Raw genomic sequence first — 24,923 nt, 5'->3', positions numbered from 1 at the left:
AGGAAGGTTAAGGTCAGAAACCACACTAGGAGGCTCAGTAATAGGTTCACCGCAAGTATCAGAAACAAGAAGAGGCTCAGAATCTAGATTACTTGAGTCTGGGAAGTCAGATTGTAATGGATATTCAATCTTTGGAGTCATCCTCTTTTTTCGTCTAATGATCCATTGGTGCCAAGACTGAGGCAGAGGAGGAGGCACAGGAGGAGTATTACTACCACCACAAGGAGGAAGAGGAGAAGGAGAATGATCAACTATACCGGTTACAATTGGAGCAGGAATCGACATACAGAAAGGAGTCCGATTTTCACTAGCATTCTCCCCTTGAAGAGAAGGACGAGAAGAGGGAAAGAAGGGAGTAGACTCAAAGAATGTAACATCTTTGGACACATACCTTTTTTCAGAGTGAGGGTCATAACAATGGTACCCTTTTTGGATTGAAGAATATCCCAAGAAGACACACTTAATAGACTTTGGATCAAATTTCAACCTAGAAGGACTCATGTCATGGACGAAACAAACACACCCAAAGACCTTAGGAGGAAGATGGAAGGTATCCTCATCGAGAAAAAGGAGCTGATGAGGAGATTGGAGATGAAGGATCCGCGAAGGAAGTCTGTTAATAAGATATACAGCTGTTTGTAAAGCATCCCTCCAAAACCGAGTTGGGACATGCATCTGGAATAACAATCCCCTTGCAACTTCAACTACATGTTTGTTTTTCCTCTCTGATACCCCATTTTGTTGGGGGGTATGAGGACATGAACTTTGGTGAATTGTTCCTCTCTCTTCAAGGAAAGTTTGTAATTGCTTCTCAAAGTATTCCTTGGCATTGTCAGATCTAATAATCTTAATTTTCTTTTCAAATTGTGTCTCCACCATATTAAAAAAGCCTTTTATAATTGAAGGAACTTCATCTCGGCTCTTCATCAAATACAGCCAGGTATATCGAGAGTAGTCATCAACAAAGAGAATAAAATATTTATAACCATCCATACATGGAATAGAATAAGGTCCCCAAACATTAGTATGTATTAAATGGAAAGCAACATTACTTCTCTTGTTACTTGCAAAATCTGTGGTTCTACATTGTTTTGATAGTTGATAGACTACACATTGTAGACCAGAACTAAACAAGGACTCAAACAGACTAGGAAACAAAAACTTCAATGAACCAAAAGATACATGCCCAAGACGGTGATGCCACAATTTCAATTGACTTAGTTTTTCATCATGATAGGACTCAAACTGAAACATTAACCCAAACTTTGGAGACTGATCAAGAAGATAAACTCCATCGGCTTCATGTCCACTACCAATTGTCTTCCCCGTACTCAGACCCTGGAAGACACAATAAGATGGAAAGAATGTTACAGAACAATTGTGAGACTTTGTAAGAGAGCTAACAGATAAGAGATTTTTATGTAGTGGTGGGACATGGAGAATTGATCAGAGAAAGGCTGTTGGTAAGTTTAACTTCACCCAAACCTGAGTTTGGGGTCTGAGATCCATCAACAACAGTAATCTTACCTTTCCCTGAAAAAATTTTATACATGGTAAAGTAAGAAGGCATACCAGTCATATGATCACTGGCTCTTGTGTCAATTATCCAAGAGCTTGAGGATGAAGCATGACATGCAAGTGCAGTACCTGATTTTGCAAAGGCATTGAAAGGTGTATGTGAACCAACAAATGTAGGCAACCCACTCTTTTCAAGATGGAGCAAGATGCCTCTCAATTTTTCCATCACATCAGAGGTGTCATGAGTAGATGCCTGAGCAGAAGAACTTCCCTCAAGCATGTGAGTCTGAGAATTATGACTAGCTGTAGCAACATGAGCATTTACCTTCTTTCCGGTTTTAAACTTCTTAGGCTTTAGGTGAGGGTTTAGTTTCCAACACCTATCCTTGGTGTGTCTTGGCTTCTTGCAAAATTCACAAATTACATTTTCAGGTTTATTAGAACTCTGTTTGGGTTTTGTAGACACAAGAGCTGTGTGCTCACTGACAGGAACTTGCATCATGGCAATCCTCCTACTCTTTTCATTCTGCACCAAAGAATATGCTGTGGAGAGTGACAAAATATCAGCACTAAGGATGTGTTGCCTGGTGAAATCATAATCGACATTTAGTCCAGCAAGAAATTCAAAGATTCGGTTTTTGTCAATGCATTTCCTATATTGTTCAGCATCAATAGGATCCTTCCACTTCAAAGCTTCTAAATGGTCCATTTCTTCCCAAACTGATTGTAAGGAAGAGAAATACATGGCCACCAATTTCTCCCCCTGTCGCATATTACATGCTTCTCTCTGCAACTGATAGATTCTAGCTGTGTTCTTCGCTTGAGAATAAGTTGAAGTTAACCTATCCCAAATTTCCTTAGCTGTTGGAAGGAATATATAGTTGCGGGCAATGTGAGGCTGCATAGAGCATACTAGCCATGACATAACCAACAAATTATCTTGCTCCCATTTGGAATAATTTGGATCTTTAAGCTTCGGCTTAGCTTCCTTGCTGGTAATAAACCCAAGCTTACCTCTTCCTCCGATTGTGAGCTTAGCTGATTGAGACCGTTCAAGAAATTTTTTTCCATCAAGTTTTACAGTAGTAATTTGCCCTCTAGCACTGTCATTACTTCCCGGGAGGACATAGGGTACGTACACATCCTTGTGTGAATCCATTGATCACCACCAGTCTAAAAACATTTTTCTCACCAACACCACAATCTCCCAACACTAGCTGAACACCCAAACACCTTTCTTTGAAAGTTAAGCACGGGCTACAACATAAACAGAGAAAAAGAAGGTGCTGGTGGCAAAATAGGGGAAGAAAAAAATTCCCAAAAATAATTTTAGGTCTCCAAAAAATCTAAGACTGCTTCCTGTAATCTCAGAAAATCACTGCACTTCAAATGCAAGTGGGTTTAACAGCAACCAGCCCACCATGCGAGCATGCAAACCCTAAACTCCAAATCTGTAATTTTCGCCAATTTTATCTAAAAAATTGAAGAAAAATGTAAAAGAGCTTCAAACCTCCATGAAATGTATATTAAAATTTCTCTAAAAATGAGGCGCATCAAGGGGTGTCAAAACCGCAAATGAATGCCGCCGACTGTATGGACTACTGACGTCAACTGGCACTATGCTGACGTTAGCAGGTTCGTCTGCTAGTCACGACCAGTGGCGGATGCTCTCCTTGATCTTCTGATGCTTTGATACCAAGTTAAAGTACTTGAGATTTGAGAAGAAGAAGAGAAGGTGGAGATGAAGAAGAAGAAGAGAGGAAGAAGAGTCTGTCGAAGAAATCAGGTGTGTTACTGTTCACACCTGAAGAGCCTTTTTAACTTTTTTAAGAAAATTACAAATGAGCCCTTGAATAGACATCCAAATACAAAAAAGAACGAAAGGACATAAATGCCCTTACATTCTCAACAGAGAACATCAGAGAGGGTGAGTCCAAGGGGAAGGGAGATGGTTCCTTGACCAACTATGGTGGAGAAAGAACCATCAGCAAGTCTCACCTTATCCCGACCATATAATAGATGGTAAGATTGAAAATAATTGGACTTACCTGTCATATGATTCGAGGCTCCAGAATCTATCATCCAAGGAGAGTTTGAGGGATGAGAGGACACATGGAAAGCTGTGGAAAAATTACTGTTACCTGATGTAGATGCAAAGGAAGTCGAGGGGGGAGAAGCAGAATCTATCTGGCAGATTGCCCTCCCATATAGCTCCAAATGGTCACAGAAAGAATTAATGATATCTTCCCTCGGATCAGTCACGGAAGGACTTATAGTAGTGGTAGATGATTGAGGCTCTTGAGAGGCTAAGTTTGCTGCATTAAACTTCCTTTAACCTTGCTATCCTGGCTTCTTATTCTGATCTGGTTTTTTACTCAGTTCCTGAGCCCACTTTGGCTTTCCATGAAGCTCCCAACATGTCTCCCGAGTATGTCTAGACTTTTGACAATGTGTACACCATAGTTTATCTTTCTCATCAACTTTCTCCTGGAAGTCACTATTCTTGAAGGAATTTCCACCACCCGTAGCAACACTCCCTTTAGTTGCTAATGCAATATGCTTTCCCTCAGGATTATTCATCACATTCCTTCTGCTCTCTTCTGACTGTACTAGAGCATATACTTCTTGTACTGATGGGAGATCTTTACTCCCCAATATCTGAACCTCGATAGATTCATATGTGGAATTCAGCCCTAAGAGAAAGGCAAACACTTGTTGCTAGGAAACCAGAGACTTGTATGCTTTGGCATCTACATCACATTTCCAGTCTATATTCTGATAGTGATCTAGTTCCTTCCAAATTGAAACCTATCATGTTCCACGCCACTAGACTGGGGTTCTCTGATTCTACCATTGATATTACCCCACTTTTCCCTTGCAGTTTTGTAGAGCTTGGTTCCCCTTGACCATTCTAGGTAGTTGAGGCCATCAAAGGGAATCACAGCCATGGGGAAACTCATGTCAAAACCTCCACTCATCCCACTCTAACTAGAGGTTACACCAGACATACCAGAATCCTCAGAAGACATAGAATCTGAATTCGGTTCAGTCGCAACCCAGCTAGAGAACAGTTTTCAGTTCAGTCCAGACTCACAGTACAGTTAAACAGGTTGAAGTCTTAGTTCAGCCAATTCTGGACACAAGAAACTTGTTCTCACACAGAGTAATCAAAACTGATCACACACCATTACTGTTCTCAGATTTCAGCCGTACTAAACCAGTTCAGATGTGCAAAGCATATCAAAAAACAGGTCTGACCAGTCCCTCCAGCAATAAATCATCAACTTTCACACAGCAACTTAGGTTCAATATGAACAGAAGAAGGAAACAAACTGCTGTCACAGCAGTTACAGATTTGCAGACCTGAAAAGCCCACCTTTCAGGGCATAAGGAGGACGACTCGATCCACATACATTGAGAGAAGACACTCTCACACCAGCCGCAGGTCATTAGACCCACATAACCTACTCACCTGGGTACAAAAGGATCAGTTCGATCCACAAAACTGAGGAAGAAAGAAGAAAAAACTAACTCATAGCATTCGGCTTCTCTCCCCCTTGATGATTTTTGGGCTCACGGCCAAAAGAGAAAAAAAAATCGCAGTAAGCTCCCTCACACGTCCACCAGAGATCTTTTCTCTTTGATTCGATCACCAATAGACAAAAAAGGAAGATTGGATCTGCCGCCCTGCTCCTAAGATTGGATCTGCTGCTCTGATACCATGTTTTCTTGGTGAAGAGGTAGTGCGATTCCAGAGTAGTGAGAAGAGAAGGAGAAGAGAGAAGAGAGAAGAGAGAAGAGAGAAAAGAGAAAAAAAGTCAGCTGGTGGTGCCAGCCTTTTTAATATTTATACCAGGGCTACCAAACAGAAATAAAAAAAGGTGTAATTACAAATGTGCCCTTGCGGCACTAAACTGAAAAATAAACTAAGTTATTCAACACCTATCAATTAGCAGCTAAAGAAGGTTATTAACTTTATTATTCTATTCTTTCGTTCTTTCTTTTTCTCTCAAAATCCTTTGATCTTTTTTAAATTTCAATAGTAAAACATTAAAACAAAGTATAATTGATATATATATATATATATATATATAGAATATAATAAAATGTATTAACGCATACATTAATAAGAATGTCAATATACATGATAATATAAAAGGCGCTTGCCTTGTCATTTTTGTTGCCTAGGTGGGCGCCTAGGCAACTATGCCCTCAAGCCCCAACGGAAGCCAAAATCCCAATTTAAAGACATGTCTTTTATTCTTAAACAAGTAAATAGAGTAGAGAGAAGGGAAAAGGTCTTTTAAGGCTGAATTTCCCACCCAGACATCTTCCCAAAAGAGAACAGAATTCCCTGAGCAAACATCATACCTGACAAGATTAAGAAATTGGGGAAGGATGTATGAATCACTTTCCAATGAGTTGTAAAAGTAGCCTGTCAAAAAGCACCAGCATCCCAGCCATTATTTGAGTGACCATGAATACTAGCTATAACCTCATGCCATAACAAAGCTGTATTCTTCAAAAACTCCACCATCTTCTTTTATTACATACTTATTTCTATTTAAATAGTATCAACCAATCATGTATGACCACAAATGCTAAAAGCAACTAGCATGAATGTACTGAAAAAAAGTACATGTGATACTATGTTAAATAAATACTGATAAACAAGCAAATAATGTTGCTTATCAAAAACAGCAAATAATGTTTTAAAAAACTTTATGTTTGACTAGGTTGACCTAGTCAATGCTTAGTATAACTAAGTGACTACATTGTGAGTATTGATCGAGTAGTTAGTGAAGCAGTCAGTATGGTCCTCAATTGACTAGTTGATGACCGAGCAGGATTCATGTAGCAAAGTCCAGATAGTTGGGTGGGGTAGGATTGCTGGGGAATCTTAGCAAAGTATAGCTGGTCTAGGGTCAAAGGAGAAGTATAGAAAATTCGGGAAATCTAAGGTTTAAACAAAGGTAGGGGTTTAGGATGTTGTCTAGGTTAAAGATGGGACTATTTGGGGCTGGGTCCATTAAAAAGGTAAAAAAAAAAACAAAGAAAGTAAGAGAAGTAAAGAGGCATGGAATTGAGAGTCCAGGAATGTTGATTGATTGAGTAATCTGTTGGGTGATTGATGGCCTTGCTATCGTTGGATGTGGGTTGGTACATATAAGACTGGGGGGTAGAGTTTTAAGTTTTTTCTTGTGTGCTTTGATTGGAGCTGTTGTCCCTATTGGGAGCTTTGATAAGATTGGGTAGAGAAACCTATTTTTTCTTTTCTTTGCATTTGAGTGATATCTTATCACCTTTCTTGTATTATCTTCTCTTCTTAATAAATTTTCTTCTTATTTATTACCGAAAAGAATGTTGTCTAGTGGTAGGAAGGTTAATGAATGGATTTTAGGGATTAGAAGTAAATGGTGAGTCTTACTTGTAAATGATGAATGGATTTCCAGGTCTATGGTGCAGATTAATCCACTTCTCCAAATCTTAAGAGGATGTATTCCTGCAAGAATGAGGGAACTAGAGAAGAGAGAAAACCTGGAATCACTCAACCAGGGTTTTGGGGGCAGGGATAGAATTCACTAGGATTTGGGAATCATCAAATTCATTAAATGATTTTTCTCGAAGAACACAGTTCAAGATTATATATAGACTTGGACTAAGAGATATCTTCATAAGCAAGTAATTTTTTCAATTTTTGTCACCTGTTTAGTGTCTCATTTACTTATGCAATCTGTTTGTTGTCTATTCCACTTTTATGACCTACTTGTTGCTTGTCCTTGTTCTACTCATTTCAATTGCCTGTCATCTACTCAAATTAAACATTTAGCTTATCATTTTCTTCTCACCTACTTGGCATCTGTTTATAATTTCCTTAATGTATATAAGGATGACTATATATGCATTCACCTATTTGTCACCTACTTAGAAGTCACTTTCTTACAACCAAACAAAACCAAAAGGGGACAAAACTAAAACTCTAACACATTTAAGGGACAAGTGTTCTTGGAACCAACAACCCTAAACAAAAAGTCAAAATGCCTAATATATTGTTCTAATTTGACCCACTAAGTGAATCCTAAGGCATGAACCACATACAATGTGCAAAATGACTGAAATATAATAATACCACCTCAAAATTGTAAAATAGATAAAAAATTTGGAAACTCCTATAGTTTTTTTTTTCTTTCTTTTCTGATAAACAGAAATGTAAATGTATTGCCATAGAGGGAGAGAAATCTTTTAAACCTATTCTAGTTGACCATTCAATTTCTCCATTGTTGGAATAAGGCTTTGTTCAGTTGTGTTGTATGCAACGGAAGAGAGCTCCTTGTGCATGGAGGAAAGAGACTGCCTTGTTGTTGGAGAAACATATCCATTTCTTTTATGTAGACATTCTTGCTTCATTATATCTAGTTACTTGCATACTTCTATTACCTAATCTTTTGCTAAGCGTTTGTAATTACTTTGCTCTTCTATTTTTTCTTTTGTTTTTTTGGAGTTCATATGTGAGCCAACCTGTCTTCTTGGATCAACTTGGGTGTTGATTTATCCAGTTAAATTACAAATTTTTTGATAAATTATAGTCTTTTTCCCTTTTGGTCCTCTATAATTATCAACAAAACCATTTTTTCCTTTCCTTGTTCTATTCCTTCAGATAATCTTGGAGATGATTGCCCAGTTTTTGACAACTTGTTTGAGTTCTGTCAAATTTATGCAGGAGGAACAATAGGTGAAGTATAACTTGACACCAAATTGATTTAAGAATTTATTGCATGTTTCAAATTGGAAAAAAGTAGCAAACTTCAAAAAAGGTTATGCTTGGATTTTCTTAACACTCATTTAATGTTGCAAGCAGATGCTGCACGCAGATTGAATAATCAACTTTGTGACATTGCCATAAACTGGGCTGGTGGTCTACACCATGCAAAGAAGTGTGGAGCATCTGGTTTTTGTTACATGAATGACTTAGTCTTGGGTATTCTGGAACTTCTTAAATATCATGCACGGGTTCTATATATTGATATTGATGTGCATCATGGTGATGGAGTTGAAGAAGCATTCTATTTCACTGACAGGTACTGGAAGTTGCTTGTTTTGTTCGCAGGATTGAGTGGAGTTGAAGAAACATGCAAGAATTTGGACTAGAGTTAATGAATGACATGGTAGACATATTAATCTAGGATGTCCAAAGTTCAAGCTTTGTCAATATAAGCAACCAAGAAAACACCATTCTCAATATAATAAACCAGTTTCTGTTGACAACTAAATTGTGTGGTCTGCACTTCAGCAAGGTAGCAACTATGGTGTGAGGACCAATGTTTTAAAACGCGGAAGCATGATGCAAGGTGTTCTGATAAAACTCAGATTAGATGTTCATATATGTTCAGATCAGAAGAAAGAGAAGGAAGAGAGAGAGAGAGAAGGAGAAGAAGAAAGAGAAGAAAAAGAAGGAGAAAAGGTCACAGCCGAACTAGAGAGCAAAAATTAAATCCCTCTAGTCGGCCCTTCTTTTATTTATACTCTTCTAAGATATACAAGGATTACCATTGTGCCCTCACTTAAGTGAGAGCCACATCAGCTGAGCAGTACATATATAACTAAACATAAAAGGACTGTACTACCCTTGTACAGCCGGCTCTAACACTCCCCCCAAGCTGGTGAGTATCTGTCATATAGTCCCAGCTTGTTACATATGTAGTCCACTCTTCCCTGATTCAACCCTTTGGTAAACAGATCTGCCCATTGATTTCCTGTGTTCACATATGCTGTACTTATCACTCCACTAAGCACCTTCTCACATACATAGTGGCAATCCACTTCTATGTGCTTCGTCCTTTCATGAAACACTGGATTAGAGGAGATACGAACTGCAGCTTGATTATCACAGTATAGCTTCATAGGAGTGTCAATCGAGTATCCCATCTCCTCTAGTAGACGCTTCAACCACACCAGTTCGCATGTCGTGTGAGCCATAGCCCTATATTCAGCCTCTGCACTGCTTCTTGCTACCACTATCTGCTTCTTACTCTTCCATGTCACTAAGTTCCCACCAAGAAAAGTGCAATACCCTGTAGTGGACCTTCTGTCAGATATGCACCTAGGCCAATCAACATTCGTGTATCCCTCTATCTCAAGGCTTCCTCCACTCTTATACAACAAACCACGACCTGGAGCATCCTTCAAATACCTCACAATCCTTAGGACTGCCTCCCAGTGTGGGATTCTAGGATTCTGCATAAATTGACTCACTACACTGACGCAAATGAGATATCAGGTCGAGTGATGGTTAGGTAATTAAGCTTACCCACTAGCCTTCTGTACCTTCCCGGATCCTCAAACTCCTCACCTGTATCACTACCCAATCTAACATTTAGTTCCATAGGTGTTTCAGCTTGTCTGGCACCCAACAACCCTGTTTCTTCTAGCAAATCAAGAACATATTTCCTCTGGCACAGATTAATACCACTCTTGGACCTTGCAACCTCTATCCCTAGTAAGTATCTTAATTTGCCAAGATCCTTTGTCTGGAAGTGATCATGCAAGTAAGTCTTCAACCTGTCAATTCCTGGTCTGTCACTGCCTGTGATAACAATGTCATCTACATATACCACCAAGAGAATCTTCCCAGCATTTGATTCATAGCTGAATACGGAATGGTCAACCTGACACTGTTTCATTCCAAACTTCTTCACCACTTCACTAAATCTCCCAAACCATGCACGGGGAGATTATTTAAATCCATGAATAGCCTTCTTAAGTTTACATACCTTCTCACCCTCTCCCTGAGCAACAAACCCTAGTGGTTGTTCCATGTACACCTCCTCAAGAAGATCACCATGTAAAAAGGCATTTTTGATGTCAAGCTGAAACAAAGACCAATCAAACATAGCAGCAAGAGAAATCAGAACACGAACTGACCTAATTTTGGCAACCAGAGAGAAGGTGCCTATGTAATCAATACCATACTGCTGTGAATAACCTTGGCAACTAACCGAGCTTTCAACCGTTCAACACTCCCATCAGGTAAGTATTTAACCATGTACACCTACTTACATCCGACCACATGCTTACTAGGAGGAAGAGTGGTGAGGTCCCATGTATGAGTACGAGTCAGGGCCGAGAGTTCTTCTTCCATTGCTTGGAGCCACCCTAGAGAAGTGAGGGCTTCCTGGACATCCTTGGGAATAGAGACAGAGGATAACATAGAAACAAACTGTCGATGGGAAGCCGAAAGGTGAGATACAAAAACATAATTGGAAATGGGATAGAGAGTGCAATTACGTTTACCTTTCCACAAAGCAATAGGAAGATCAAGGTCAAAACTTGGGGTTGGGACTGGGGTGGGATCAATTGCCGGATCTGTTGATGGTGACGAAGCTAGGGGAGGAGCTGATGCCTGACGATGTGTATACACTTGCCGGATATGTGGTTCTCTCTCAGGTAGCTGCACTGGAGGCGAAGACTGGGTCACAACCGGAACTGGAAGAGGGGGTGATGGCAACAGAGGAGAAGTATCCGACTTGGAGAAGAAAGGAATAGACTCAAAATATGTAACATCAGAACACACAAAAGAACGCCGAGAATGAGGGTTATAACACTTGTACCCTTTTTGAGTCCTGGAATAGCCAAGAAAGACACACTTAGTGGATCTAGCTTCTAACTTGTCCATTCTAGGCCCAAGATTATGAACGAAACACACGCATCCAAAAACTCTGGGAGTAAGGGGAAAAGGAGACAACATGGGAAACAATTTGGGTTGTTTGCCTGGGCGTGTGTATCCACCATCCGTTTCCCCGAACTCTTAGGCGTGCAAGAAGAATCACCTGGCCTGGCCCCACCCAGGCATCCTCCTTTTCCTTTTGGTTGTCTGCCCCTGGGGTTGCCACCTGTAATTTTGCCAGGCACTCTTTAACTAGCAGCTTTAACTTCTTGACAGCAAAACCCTCTTCCCTAAACCAATTTGAATTTTGAAAACTTTCTTTGGGCTTTGTTTGTCCTCTCGAATCCTGGCCATTCAACTGAAGATCAATCGGATGGCTATCAATGCTTCTGTTTCCCCCATCATTCTCTCCTTCTCTGGCAGTCCTGGTAGGAGGCGTTCTGACCTGCATCTCTCTAGGGGACAGGAGGCTGACTGAGCGGTTCCTCCTGCTATCCTTTGAAGCAAAGTTTTCTCCTTCTTCTTCAAGGACTATTGTTCTCGAGATCTCCGAACCTTTGGCCTTTCAATAGTATTGTTCTCCTCCTGGGAATTCTTGCTTCCATCTACAAGCTGACGGCAGCTTTTCCGGCCAGATCCTAACTAAATATAGGACTTTGCCGGCCACAATTTCTGCCTTCTTTGGAATAGAGCTCCCAGCTCGCACTATCATACGAACCAAAATTTAGAAGAGTTTCTTTGATGAATAAATGTTTTCTTTAATGATTTCTAATTGTGGCCAGGTCTCTCTCTCTCTCTCTCTCATGATTAAGGTCCCTAATTCTTCCTGTTTATCCACCATGTTCACCCTAATAGGATGTTTCTTCTTTCTGTCTTACATCAGGGACACTATTGTTGGAAATAGACTAAAAGTCCTCTAATTGGCACATCCAAATATTTGCTAGCTGTTCATCATATCTGCATTCTGTCAAAAAGAATATTTTTTCCCTAATCTATGATTCTCATGAATGAATATGATTTTATTTATGTAGTTTTTTTTTTTTTTGAAGTATGAGAGGATTTCATTTTTCCCCCTCGCCGTCTCTCTGGTTTGGATTAACACAGTTCTACATGACAGGGTGATGACTGTTAGTTTTCACAAATATGGGGACAAATTCTTTCCTGGAACAGGTGATGTTAAGGTTAGATTTTACACTTGGGTGGTTTCACTGTTTCTTGATAAAACCATAATAGTGATATGTGCACAAATCAATGTCTATTTTATGTTCTATTTAATGTATCATTCTTCTTTAGTTGTAAAGCTTTTGTTAATTCATAAGATGCTAGTTGATGATGGTATCAAGGTCTTGGAGGAATTGAACCTGAGTCCTGGGATCAACCTCTCCTTATCATTTATCAACCCTAACCACTGACAGATGAACACTGACCTATTGCCCATTAAAAAGTTAAAAAAGAAATGTAAGGTGTTGGATATGCTATAAACTTTTGAAATTCTTGTTTTCATAAGTTTTCACCAAGAAACCAATTTATGAATGCATTGGAAATTGTCATCAATGAATCCACTTTTTATTATCTATTTTTTCTTGATTTTTGATGATCCTATGCAGTAGCCCAAATAATAAAGTTATAGCATAATTAAATCTCCTATTACAGCATGGTGGATGCTAACTTGCTTTTGCCCCAACCCTTCTCTTACTTCACACATCGTAGACAGTGCAAATTCTGTGGACATTCTGCTTTAGGTGACCATTGAGGTGTTTTTATTGTAACTGATATCTTTATCATCTTTGAGGTAATTTTTTATTTTTTTGATCAATAACAGCAAATATAAATAAGAGTACAATGAATACATAAAAGAGGAGAGGTAGACTTTCTAAACTCTCAAAAGCTTAAGAAATTACAATTGAGCCCAAAACAATTGACTTCTTTTAACCCAACTAAGGTTGCATTTGGCATTCCTTACTTTAAGGAATTATCACCTTTTTGCTGTTAAAATGTTCCTATTAACACTGAGTTTTTAATTGCAAAAAGGAGATAAGTCCTTAAAATAAGGAATACCAAATGCAGTCTAAGTCTCACGTCCATATCTTGTGTCAGCCACTTGAATTTCTTTTTTTCACTATTGTAATTCCTGAGTCCCGCTTCTTCCGTTCACAGCCATTCCACTACCAGCTTTGAATCACTTTCTATAATCAGCTTACTTAAGTTTATATCCTTTGCCCTTTTAATTCCCTCCATAACGACCACAATTTCATCCCTTAAAGAGTCCCCTACACCAATTGGACCTGAGAATAAACCAATAATTCTGCCTTCACCATTTAACACCTCTACTGCTGGAAGGACCTGGGTTACTTGAACTACTCCCATCAAAGTTAAGCTTAATCTAGTCATTAGCTGGTGGTGAAGGGATGAGAGATCCATCATATGGATGGCCGAACCTTGCAGGAAGGTTGGGCGAAATTTCAAAAATTTCTATCTCTCCCATCTGGGAATCACATTCCCTATTTTAGAAAACTGCATTTTCAAGGATCAATTTTGAAACAAACCGAACCAGATCTGAAACCGAAAGGGAGGAGAGGGATATACCTAATATGGAGTAACAGTAACTCCCAACGAAGGTGTTCACGCCCAAGGAGAAAACCAAAATCTGCTCCCACTGAAGATGACACAATGTGAGGTGAAGCAGAGTCAGCAGGACGGTTCTTCAACAAGAACCGAATTCTTCAGCAAGAATTTAGTAAAGGACTGGTGAGCACAACTTCAGATTGCCTCTTCTAGCAAGAAGCAATATCAAGAACGTTTCTTGATCACTCCCACAGGTGGAGATCGAACTGGGTAGGGGCGGCAAGAACAAGAAGAAAAGAGCAGAAGACAGGAGCAGTCAAACTATGAGTTGTCTTCTCTCTTTATTTAGCAGACTGTGAGTCTTTTTGGAAGTCTGCCCTGCTCTCCAATTTATAGCCATAAAGAGAGCTTCTCCTAATCCTATTAGGAGTTTTCTAATCCAAATCTTATATTTGGATTTGGACTCTCTTTAAGAGATAAGGATAATCCCTTATCTTATCTGTAGATAAAGATCAACCTTCCTAATCAAATTAGGAGTTTCCTGATCCAAATCTTTATTTGGATCTGGACTCTTTGAGTGGATAGGGATAATCCCTTATCCTATCAGCTGATCCAAATCCCAGAACCGCCCCCTTATTTAATTAATCTTATTAAGCTAGTTCGAATGGGCTTTAGGCCCATTAAGTCTATGTGCTCACTAGTCCTCTTAACCTGCTGCCCAGTTGGCTATCCTTGTATGGCGTGGGACCCAAACATTGATCTACACATCAACCACACGGGTTCAGTCCAACCTTTGTTACAAGGCCTGGCCGAATTCACTGTAGGAGACAGTGAACCCCTGAGTCCATCACCATGGACTCTTAATGGACCCAACATTTACACTAAATGGTCCTTGGGTCCAGTCACCTTATGAAAACCCAAGGACTGTGGGCAGATGCAAGATTATCCCATCAGGTATTACCCTCAATGGTCTTACACTTAACTTCTCAGCCCATAATGATCAAACACTGCCCGACAAGAGAGGACCTCTCCCTCGGCTGCAAGGTACAGTGCTGCACTCTGTACTCACATGGATCCCGGGAATTAAAACCTTTTTGCAAACATTTTGAAACCATAATGTATATCTTTATATAAATATATTTTGCAAATTTCAACGGTTGAAATCAATTGCCGACAGTTTAGGTTTCCATCAGAGAGAGTGCATCACCGATCATTCACTTTGTCCGATAAAGGGGCTGATCCTGTCACTATGATCACCCACTTAGGTGAATTCTCGGATTGTCTCAACATACTCAGGTTTTGACCCCTTCTAAGGATCTCACTGATTGGCATATCAAAGACAACCCAATCCGACACCTAGTGCAGTATCATAATCGAGTCTAGGGGTCAGGTGTAATATTTTAGTTTTGCCCATCTATCTCCAAGGTCCAGGGCAATTCTGGAATTTTGGTCTAGTTCAGGGTTTCAAGAAAACCCACACTGCATGTACTTCAGGTCTCACCCTGGCAGCTGAGACAAGACACCCCAACCAACTTGGCGGTACATCAGTGTCAGCCTTGGTAGGATAAATCTCCCCAAATCTATCCAACGACTGTGAATATTCTAAATTAACATGAGTCTCATAAGTGTCCAATTTTAGAGTATTACATATAAAAACACCATAATGATTTGGATCAATTATGTATTTTATTCATTTACAATAAATGTCAAAAAGGTACATCAATCTGATTGGAGCTAAAGGGCATAACTGTCTAATAGCTCCCACTTGCACTTAGGTCCAATCGGGTACAAGCCGAAGTCCCAGACTTTCCACGTGTTTCTCAAACACTTTCTATGTTAGTGGCTTAGTCAATTGGTCTGCCACATTCTCCGCTGATGCTACCTTTTTAACATCAATCTCCCGTAGATCCAGTGTTGTCACACAACAGTGGAATGGGTGATGTGCTGAATTCCAAATTCCAGAATGAACACCTTCATTCTTTAGGCAGCCTCACTTACGGCAATGTGTTCGGCTTGGGTTGTGGACTGTTCTTCTTACTACTCAGGACCCCATTGTGAAGATGTAACCAGATGTATTCGTTCTACCATCTAGATCTGACTGGAAATCGGCATCAGTATACCCCTGGATCTGTGGTAAACTACCATCGAATACTAGACAAACATCTTTTGTCCTTCGAAGGTATTTTAGTATGTTTTTCACAACAGTCCAATGCTCCTGCCTCGGGTTATATTGGTATATGCTTACCACACTCACTGCTTAAGAAATGTCAGGACGAGTGCACAATATGACATACATGATGCTCCCTACGGCTGAGGCATAGGGAACCTCTTTCATGCCTTCAATCTCTTCGGGTTTCTTGGGAGACATACCCTTGGAGAGATTGACTCCATGCCTGAAAGGAACATTTCATTTCTTGGATTTCTCCATGCTGTATTTCTTGACTATTTTGTCAATGTAAACAGACTGGGATAATCCTATTATCCTCTTTGATCTATCTCTATAGAGTCGAAGAGCTAATATGTAGGAGGCTTCTCCAAGATCTTTCATGGAGAATTGTTGTGAAAGCCACACTTTCACCGTAGTTAACATTCCTACATCATTCCCAATGAGTAGAATGTCATCTACATACAGAACCAAGAACGTAACCTTATCACCACTGGTCTTCCTGTAAACACAGGGCTCATCCGGATTTTGCTCAAAGTCAAACTGTTTGACTGTAGAGTCAAACTGGATGTTCCAACTCCTAGAAGCTTGCTTAATTCCATATATGGATCGGTTGAGTTTACATACCATGTGTTCCTGACCTACAGTTATGAAACCTTGCGGTTGCTGCATATAGATATCTTCAATAAGATCTCCATTCAGGAACGCAGTTTTGACATCCATTTGCCAAATCTCGAGGACATAGAATGCTGCTACAGCTAGCAGGATTCTAATGGATTTAAGTATGGCCACAGGCGAGAAGGTTTCCTCATAATCGATTCCCTCTTTCTGAGTGTACCCTTTCGCCACAAGACGAGCCTTGTAGGTCTCAACTTTATTATCGGGGCCCTTCTTCCTCTTATAGATCCATTTGCAACCAATTGCCTTTACCCTAGGGGGCGGGTCTTCTAGAGTCCAGACTCCATTGGTCTCCATTGAGTCCACCTCAGATTTCATGGCATCTACCCACTTCAAGGAATCTATGTCCAACATAGCTTCCGTATAAGTCACGGGATCCTCCTCACTAGTTGTGACTTCAACCAAGTAACTTTCTTGGTCATTGCCGAAACGAACTGGAGGCCTGGAAACCCGTCTAGATCTCCTAGGTTGGTTATTTTTTGGAGCTGGTGGAACATCTCCCACTACCCCTGGGCTCTCCTCATCAAGAACAACTTCCTGATGATGATTATCCAGGATGTAATATTCTTCTAAGAAGTGGGCATTTTGACTGCAAAACACCTTTTGCTCTTTTGAATCATAGAATAAGTGACTCACAGAGCCTTTGGGGTAGCCTATAAATAGGCAACGACTGGCCTTGGATTCCAATTTGTCAGCACTCGTTCTTTTAACATGTGCCGGACAACCCCAAATCTTCAAGTGTCTTACATTTAGTGTCTTACCGGTCTGTAGCTCGTATGGAGTCTTAGGAACGGATTTGGTTGGAACCTGGTTCAGCATGTAAATCACAGTCTCTAATGCGTAATCCCAAAAGGATGTGGGTAGTTCTGAGTGTACGAGAAGTGATCGGACCATATCCAACAAGGTCCGGTTCCTCCTTTTTGACACCGTTTAACTATGGTGTAGCAGGAGGAGCTAGTTGTGATACTATCCCATTGTCCTTTAAGTAGTCCCTGAATTTGTCAGAGAGATACTCGCCACCTCGATCTGATCGAAGGGACTTAATTTCTCTCTCTAACTGTTTCTCGACTTCTTGTCTGAATTCTTTGAACTTTTCAAAAGATTCAAACTTATGTCTCATTAGGTACACGTAACTATACCGTGAGTAATCATCGGTAAAGGTTATGAAATAAACATGTTGATTACGTGTCCTAACATTCAGGGGACCACATACATCAGTATGTATAAGGTCAAGTGTGCCTGTAGATGTTTCAGGCTTATCGGTAAATGGCCGTTTCGTCATCTTACCCTGAAGGCAAGGTTCACAGGTTGGAAGATCTTCTACAGTCAGAAAATCCAAAGGACCATCCTTTACCAACCTTGTGATACGATCTGCATTAATGTGGCCAAGTCGGTAATGCCACAGGCACATGGGATTAACTGTATCACGAGTCCTCTTCTTGGGGATTATTTCCGACGTAGTTTTGGTAAGGTTTGTTTCAAGAGAATGATGGAGAACATAGAGACCGCTCTCAAGTTCTCTATATGCGAGGAATTTTTTGTTTCGTTTAATAGTAATCACATTATTGAATAGGATAGAATAACCATCCACGCACAATTTTGAGACAAATCAAAATTCTTCTTAAATTGGGTACGAAAAGACAATCTTTAAGTACAATAGTTCATTCTTTGAAAACTAATTCTATAGTTCCTATGACTGTAACTGCAATTGTTGCAGAAGTCCCCAAGTACAGTGTCACTTCTCCGTCACTCAGTCTTTTGCTTATCTTGAACCCATGCAGTGAGTTACACGCATGAGTTGAAGCCCCGGAGTCAACACACCAAGAAGCAAAAGTGACCAACAAATTGGTCTCTATGATAAAAGATTCAAAATTACCTTTCTTCTTAGTCTCTAGATATTGAGGACAGTTCCTCTTCCAATGGCCGACCTGTTTGCAGAAGTGACAGGCATCCGATGCCTTATCCTTCTTCTGCTTCTTAGCTTTGCTACTTTTCTTCTGAGCCTTCCCTTTAGCCTTCCGCTTTCTCTTGCTTGATTTTCCACCTTCAACAAGCATGGCTATTAGCTTATCCTTCTTAATCAGTTCTTCAGCCCTCTGCAACATATTGTTGAGTTTCTGAAGGCTAACGTTTAGCTTGTTCATGTTATAGTTCGTGATGAGCTGATTGGAGGGAGGCAGAGAATTGAGGACAGCATCAATTTTGGTGTCATGGTCTAGCCCTGACCTGGGAGCCTCTAGTTCATTGATATAACTCATCATCTTTAGACAATGGTCATGAACCTGTTGGTTCTCGGTCATCTGTGCGGTCATAAACAATTTTAAGACCTGACGAGTAGAACGGTTCTGCTCCTCATACATAGTCTTTAGACTATCCAATATGTCCTTGGACACTTTGATCTTATCGAATTGTCGCTGTATCAGATTATCTAAAGAGGCTATAATATAACACCGGGCAAGAGAATTTTTCTCTTCCCATTCTTGATACTCTCTTCGTCTGGCCTCAGAAGCCCTGTCACCCGGAAGATCCGATGCAAGGTTTTTAGCAATTTTGTCCAATTTCTCGGACGTTAGGACCAGCATAAGGTTTCAGAACCAGTCAGCATAATTGGGGCCCTTGAGTTTGTTGTCATCCAACAGTTTCGTGAAGTTTCCGTTTGCCATTTCTGGTAAAGGCAACGCAGATTTGTAAGTCCACAACCTAATTGATTCATGTCATCACATAGATATGGCTTTTAATCTATGTTCTATTTCCATTTTGGGCATCTCTGAGATTCCCTCCAATCTCAGTGACGGAGACAGTCGTGTCTCTGGAAATGTGGGAAATCACATAGGGTGCATGGAGCCAACTGTTTCAGCTACATAACCCCACCACCTTTTGTGAAGGATCTTATCCACTCATCTTATGAGTTTTCCCTTTGGCCGCTGTCAGGCAAGGTTCATAGCCATTTTAGGTTAAACCTTTTTGTCTAGTAAGTGCTCACCCATCATGTTCATGAACGCTAAGGTACCGTGAGAGCCTTCCATTTTAGGATAGGCCCCTCCCATATCGGTCTATGACGCCCCTATCATCTCATGAAGCAATCCAGCCAACTGCATTAGCAGATGGATAACCCAATTTTATGGTGCATCCCCACCCATCAATACAGTCAACCTTCATACTAATGATGGAAGGCCTTTAGAGAATTCATCATATGAATCTCCCTATCACATGCACTTATATTTTCAGGAGGGAATGGATAATTATGCCCTAGTTTAATTTAAGTCAAACCAAAGTGGCTCCCACTAGCTTTCATAAAGCCAGATTTAGATGGGCCCTTAACGGATAGGGTTCCGCACGGTTCCTCTTGGGGAGGAAGTTGGTGTAGGGCCCACCATGCTGGGAGATCATCCAATTATCTTAAGGACACCATGGCAATGATATGCATTCAGCCATGGTGTGCGTAAGAGCCACTATCGAATCAGCATGGGCTAAGTGCTTATGGCCCATGAATGTAGCACATCATACATCCATACATCACATGCATGAAATCCATAATTGATCCAATCAATTAAATAACCGTAAAACCCATATGTAAAGCCCATAATATTATCAAATAATATTATCTAGGTATATGGGCTGAACTGCAAAGAGCAGTTCGACCCATATAGTATTTATGCTGAATTGGGCTAAAGCAGTTTTAATTGATTAAAACAGGGTTTTACAGATGTGAGCCGAATTGCATCTTGCAATTAATCAACTTCTGGACCCATATATGAAAATTTAGGGCTGAGAACAGCCCCCATCAAACCATAGATTCGGTCCAACCAGTTTAGTCCAATCTGGTTCGAATGGGTCTAGGGTTTGATGTTTAATTCAAGATTCAATTCAAGAATGATGATTTGAAATTAAATAACTGATACAAGACAATCAAGAATCAGTAGAAGGGCTGTTCGTAAGACTGCTACCCTGCAAAACAAAGATTAGATCGCAGTATGCAGTTTTCGGAACTGCAAATCGCAGATGGCTGAACCCAAATCCGCGAAAATTTCTCCTCTGCACTTTCTGCTTCATCATCGAATGAAATAAAATAGAAAACCTATTTTTCTATTAATATTACATCAGATTTAAATTCCTATACATTCCGTCTAAAAATTAAAAAATAATTAATTACAAACAAAGAATGAATAGAACAGCAGGTGTGCAGATTTCTTGCGCCATTATAGAATTCGATCTCGACCATACAAACAACCCAAAAATCAAGAAAACATATAGAACAGTTCTAAACATTAATCAGATTTATAAAGATTTATGTTGAGCAAGAGAAGAAGGAGAAGAAGAAAGGAAAGAAGGAAGAAGAAGAAGAGAAGAAGAGGAGGCTACTGAGTTAAGGCCTCAAAAGATGGTGCTTCAGTCGAGTGAAGCATTGTATTTATACTATACTAGCCGTATAGCACAAGAGGTCTACAAAAATTACAAAAATACCTCTGCGGGCACTAAACCTGTGTACAGTACATATAATACACCTGTCAACACTCCCCCTCAAGTTGGGGCATAGATATCAATCATGCCCAACTTGTCACAGAGACCTTGGTGTCTGGAATGGTTTAGCCCTTTTGTAAAGATGTCTGCTAGTTGGTCTTTAGAGCTGATGTATGGAGTGCATACTTCGCCTATGATGATTTTATCTCTGATAAAGTGCTTGTCAACTTCAATGTGCTTTGTTCTATCATGTAGTACCGGGTTGGCAACGATACTTATAGCTGCCTTGTTGTCATAGAGTAGAGTCATGGGTTTATCTACTGAAAAACCCAACTCCCCCAATAGATTATTTATCCACATACCTTCGGCTACTCCGTGTGCCATTGCACGGTACTCAGCTTCAGCACTGGATCTAGTTACCACGGCTTGCTTCTTACTCCTCCAAGTAACAAGGTTCCCCCTACAAAGGTGCAGTAACCACTAGTAGACCTTCTGTCACTTTGAGATCCAACCCAATCCGCATCTGTGTAAATTTCAACTCTCAAATGTCCATGTTTCTGGAATAATAAGCCAGCACCCGGGAACTTCTTAAGATACCGCAGTATTCTCTCCGCTGCTTCAAGATGAGTGGACTTAGGTGCATGCATGAACTGGATGAGGACACCAACAATATATGCTATGTCTGGACGAGTCATAGAGAGGTACAACAATCTCCCTACAAGCCTCTGAAATTGCTTCACATCCTTAAGAGGTTCACCTTGGCTGTCACTTAACTTATGGTTGGGGTCAATGGGAGAGTCAGCTGGTTTAACCCCAAACTTTCCAGTGTCATTAAGCAAATCTAAGACATATTTTCTTTGGGAGATGAAGATACCCCTTTTTGATCGGGCAACCTCAATTCCAATGAAGTATTTGGCGGGTCCTAGATCTTTCACTTCGAACTGAGTGGCAAGGAAGCCCTTCAAACTTTGAATTTCATCCTTCCAGTAACCAGTAACAATTATGTCATCCACATATACTATTAGGGCAGCCATTTTACCTTCTACTCTTTTTACAAACAGTGTGTGATCTGACTGACATTGCTTGTATCCCCTCTGCTGAACTGCAGTATGAAATCTGCTGAACCAAGCTCTTGGTGATTGCTTCAGCCCATATAAAGACTTCTTCAACTTGCACACCTTTTGTTCACTTCCTTGAGCCAAAAAACCGGGGGGTTGAACCATATAAACTTCATCTTCAAGGTCACCATTCAAGAAGGCATTCTTGATGTCGAGCTGATGTAGATCCCAATTCAGATTGGCAGCAAGAGAAAGTACTCTAATAGAGTTCATTTTGGCAACAGGGGCAAAGGTTTCTGCATAATCAACTCCATATACTTGAGTAAAATCCTTTGCCACTAAACGAGCTTTATACCTCTCCACGGTTCCATCAGCCCCATGCTTAACAGTGAACACCCATTTACATCCAACTAGATCCTTTCCCTTAGGGAGATCAACAAGTTCCCACATGCCATTCTTATGAAGAGCATCAATTTCTTCCTTCATGGCCTTCGTCCATTCTAGTACTGAGAGAGCTTCTGCCACATTCTTGGGAATAGCGATACTGTTAATGGAGGTAAGAAAAGCACGAAATGAAGGTGAGATGTTCTCATAGGAAACAAAGTTGAAAATGGGGTGTTTAGTGGTGCACGACCTAACACCTTTCCTGTGGGCAATGGGAAGGTCAAGATCATTAGCAACAGGGAGGTTGGGAGTCAAGTTACCTGAGTGAGTATGATCTTTCCCCAAGGAATTTGATGGCATTTGAGGTACGACTTCTGGATTCTCCACAACAGTTGAACCTGGTTGGCCTTTACGACGACGAGAAAAAACATGGAAAGGTGGAGGATCAGAAGGAGAAGGGGGAGAAGGAGGAGTAGGAAGAGGAGGAAGATGAACCAGTTTCTCCTCATGCCTACACTCCCCCTGAGGAGAAACAGGAAAGAAGGGCTTATCCTCAAAGAAGGTAACATCCATGGAGACATAGAATTTTCGAGAAACAGGATCAAAGCAACGATACCCTTTCTGAGAGAATGAGTAGCCAAGAAATATGCACGGGATAGCACGAGAGTCCAATTTCCCCTGGGTGGGAGATAGGTTTTGGACAAAGCACCGACAACCAAAAACACGAGGAGGAATAGAAAGAAGAGGGGCCTTAGGAAAGAGAAGCTGATGTGGGGCTTTGTACTCTAACCAACGAGAGGGCATTCGGTTAATGAGGTATGTAGAACAAAGGACAACCTCAAGCTAAAATCGTTTGGGAACATTCATGTGGAGTAGTAAACCCCGTGCCACATCAAGAAGGTGTCGGTTCTTCCGTTCAGCCACACCATTTTGTTATGGCGTGCGGGCACAGGAGCTCCGGTGAAGTGAGCCATGTGAAGCAAAGAACTCCGTGAGGTCACTATGAAAAAATTCTTTTGCATTGTCTGATTGAAATATTTGAATTTCGGTCTGAAATTGGGTGAAGACCATCCACTGGAAATCTTGGATAATTTTTGGTACTTCCTCACGGGTTCGCATTTGATATATCCAAGTGTATCTGGAATAATCGTCAATGAAGGTAATGAAGTATTTGTAGCCACTCTCAGAAGGTAAAGTAACAGGGCCCCACACATCAGAATGCACAATGTGAAAAGGAAACTCAGATTTACTATTTCTTTGAGGAAATTGAGTTCTACAATGCTTGCTTAACTGACACATTTGATAAGAAAAATTAGAAATAGACACTGACTTACACAGTTTTGGGAAAACAACTTTCAAGGACTCAAAGGACAAATGACCCAGACGACAATGCCACAAATACATTTTACTCTTTCTGAACCGACTCATAGACTCTGTAACATGAAGGCCAGCCGTATTCTCCAGCATATAGAGTCCATCAACCATACGTCCCCTACTAATCATCCTCTTCGAGGCCAGATCCTGAATCACACAATAGGAAGGGAAAAAAGTCACAGAACAATTTAAGGAATTTGTAACACTACTGACTGAGAACAAATTCATAGGGAATTTTGGAACATGAAGAACATTAGAAAGAGTAAGGCCGAGGGGAAGAGAGAGAATTCCTTGACCAGCTATGAAAGTGTATGATCCATTAGCTAGTCTCACTTTATCTCTTCCAGAAAGAGGGTGATAAGTTTGAAAGTAAGAGGACATACCAGTCATGTGTTTTGACGCTCCAGAATCAATGATCCATGGAGAGTCAAGGTCGTGAGAAGCAACATGGAAAGCTGTGGCAGGATTACCTGATGTGGATGCAAAAGAGGTGGTGGGAGGAGCATCCAACTGGCGAATTGCTCTACCATAAAGCTCCAAATGGTCACGGAAGGAGTTTACAATATCCTCCCTTGGGTCTGATCCAGAGTAGTTATGTTGGCCATGTGGTGTTTGAGTCATAGCAGAAGTGGAGGGCTGATTCTCCCGAGTAACCATGTTGGCCATGTGGTGTTTTTTGGTACCTTGTTGCTCGGGTCTTCTAATTACATCTGAGCCTTGCTTTTTAGGTAAATCCTGAGCCCACTTTGGTTTCCCATGGAGATCCCAACAAGTATCTTTGGTATGCCGGGGCTTCTGACAATTAGTGCACCACAATTTTTCCTTATCTTCTGCTTTCTTCTGGAAATCCCCTCTCTTGGAAGAAGGTCCACTAGTAGAGGAACCCCCCTTTGCCGCCAACACAATTGCATCCCCTCTGGTGCTGTTCATCAAGTTTCTTCTGCTCTCTTCAGACTAGACAAGAGCATAGACCTCCTGAATTGAAGGAAGATCCTTAGAACTTAGAATTTGTACTCTGATGGATTCATAGATAGGATTGAGACCATGTAAAAAAGCA

At 40.6% G+C, this 24,923-nt stretch overlaps 1 protein-coding gene across 2 annotated transcripts in view; it reads left to right on the top strand.

The window, feature by feature from the left end:
• LOC104587562 (histone deacetylase 9) overlaps positions 1-24,923 on the top strand; it is a 74,371-nt gene that overhangs the window by 14,547 nt on the left and 34,901 nt on the right. For both annotated transcript variants that reach the window (XM_010245225.3, XM_088887500.1), the window contains exons 4-6: positions 8,177-8,251; positions 8,378-8,597; positions 12,300-12,363. In XM_010245225.3, the coding sequence (XP_010243527.1) occupies positions 8,177-8,251; positions 8,378-8,597; positions 12,300-12,363 (359 nt within the window). The remainder of the gene's footprint in view (positions 1-8,176; positions 8,252-8,377; positions 8,598-12,299; positions 12,364-24,923) is intronic.

The sequence above is a fragment of the Nelumbo nucifera genome, chromosome 5 (genome assembly GCF_055504915.1).
Source record: "Nelumbo nucifera cultivar China Antique chromosome 5, China Antique-T2T, whole genome shotgun sequence".
Taxonomy (NCBI): Eukaryota; Viridiplantae; Streptophyta; class Magnoliopsida; order Proteales; family Nelumbonaceae; genus Nelumbo; species Nelumbo nucifera.
The sequence above is the reverse complement of the archived record's forward strand: the minus strand, read 5'-3'. Positions and strand labels throughout refer to the sequence as shown.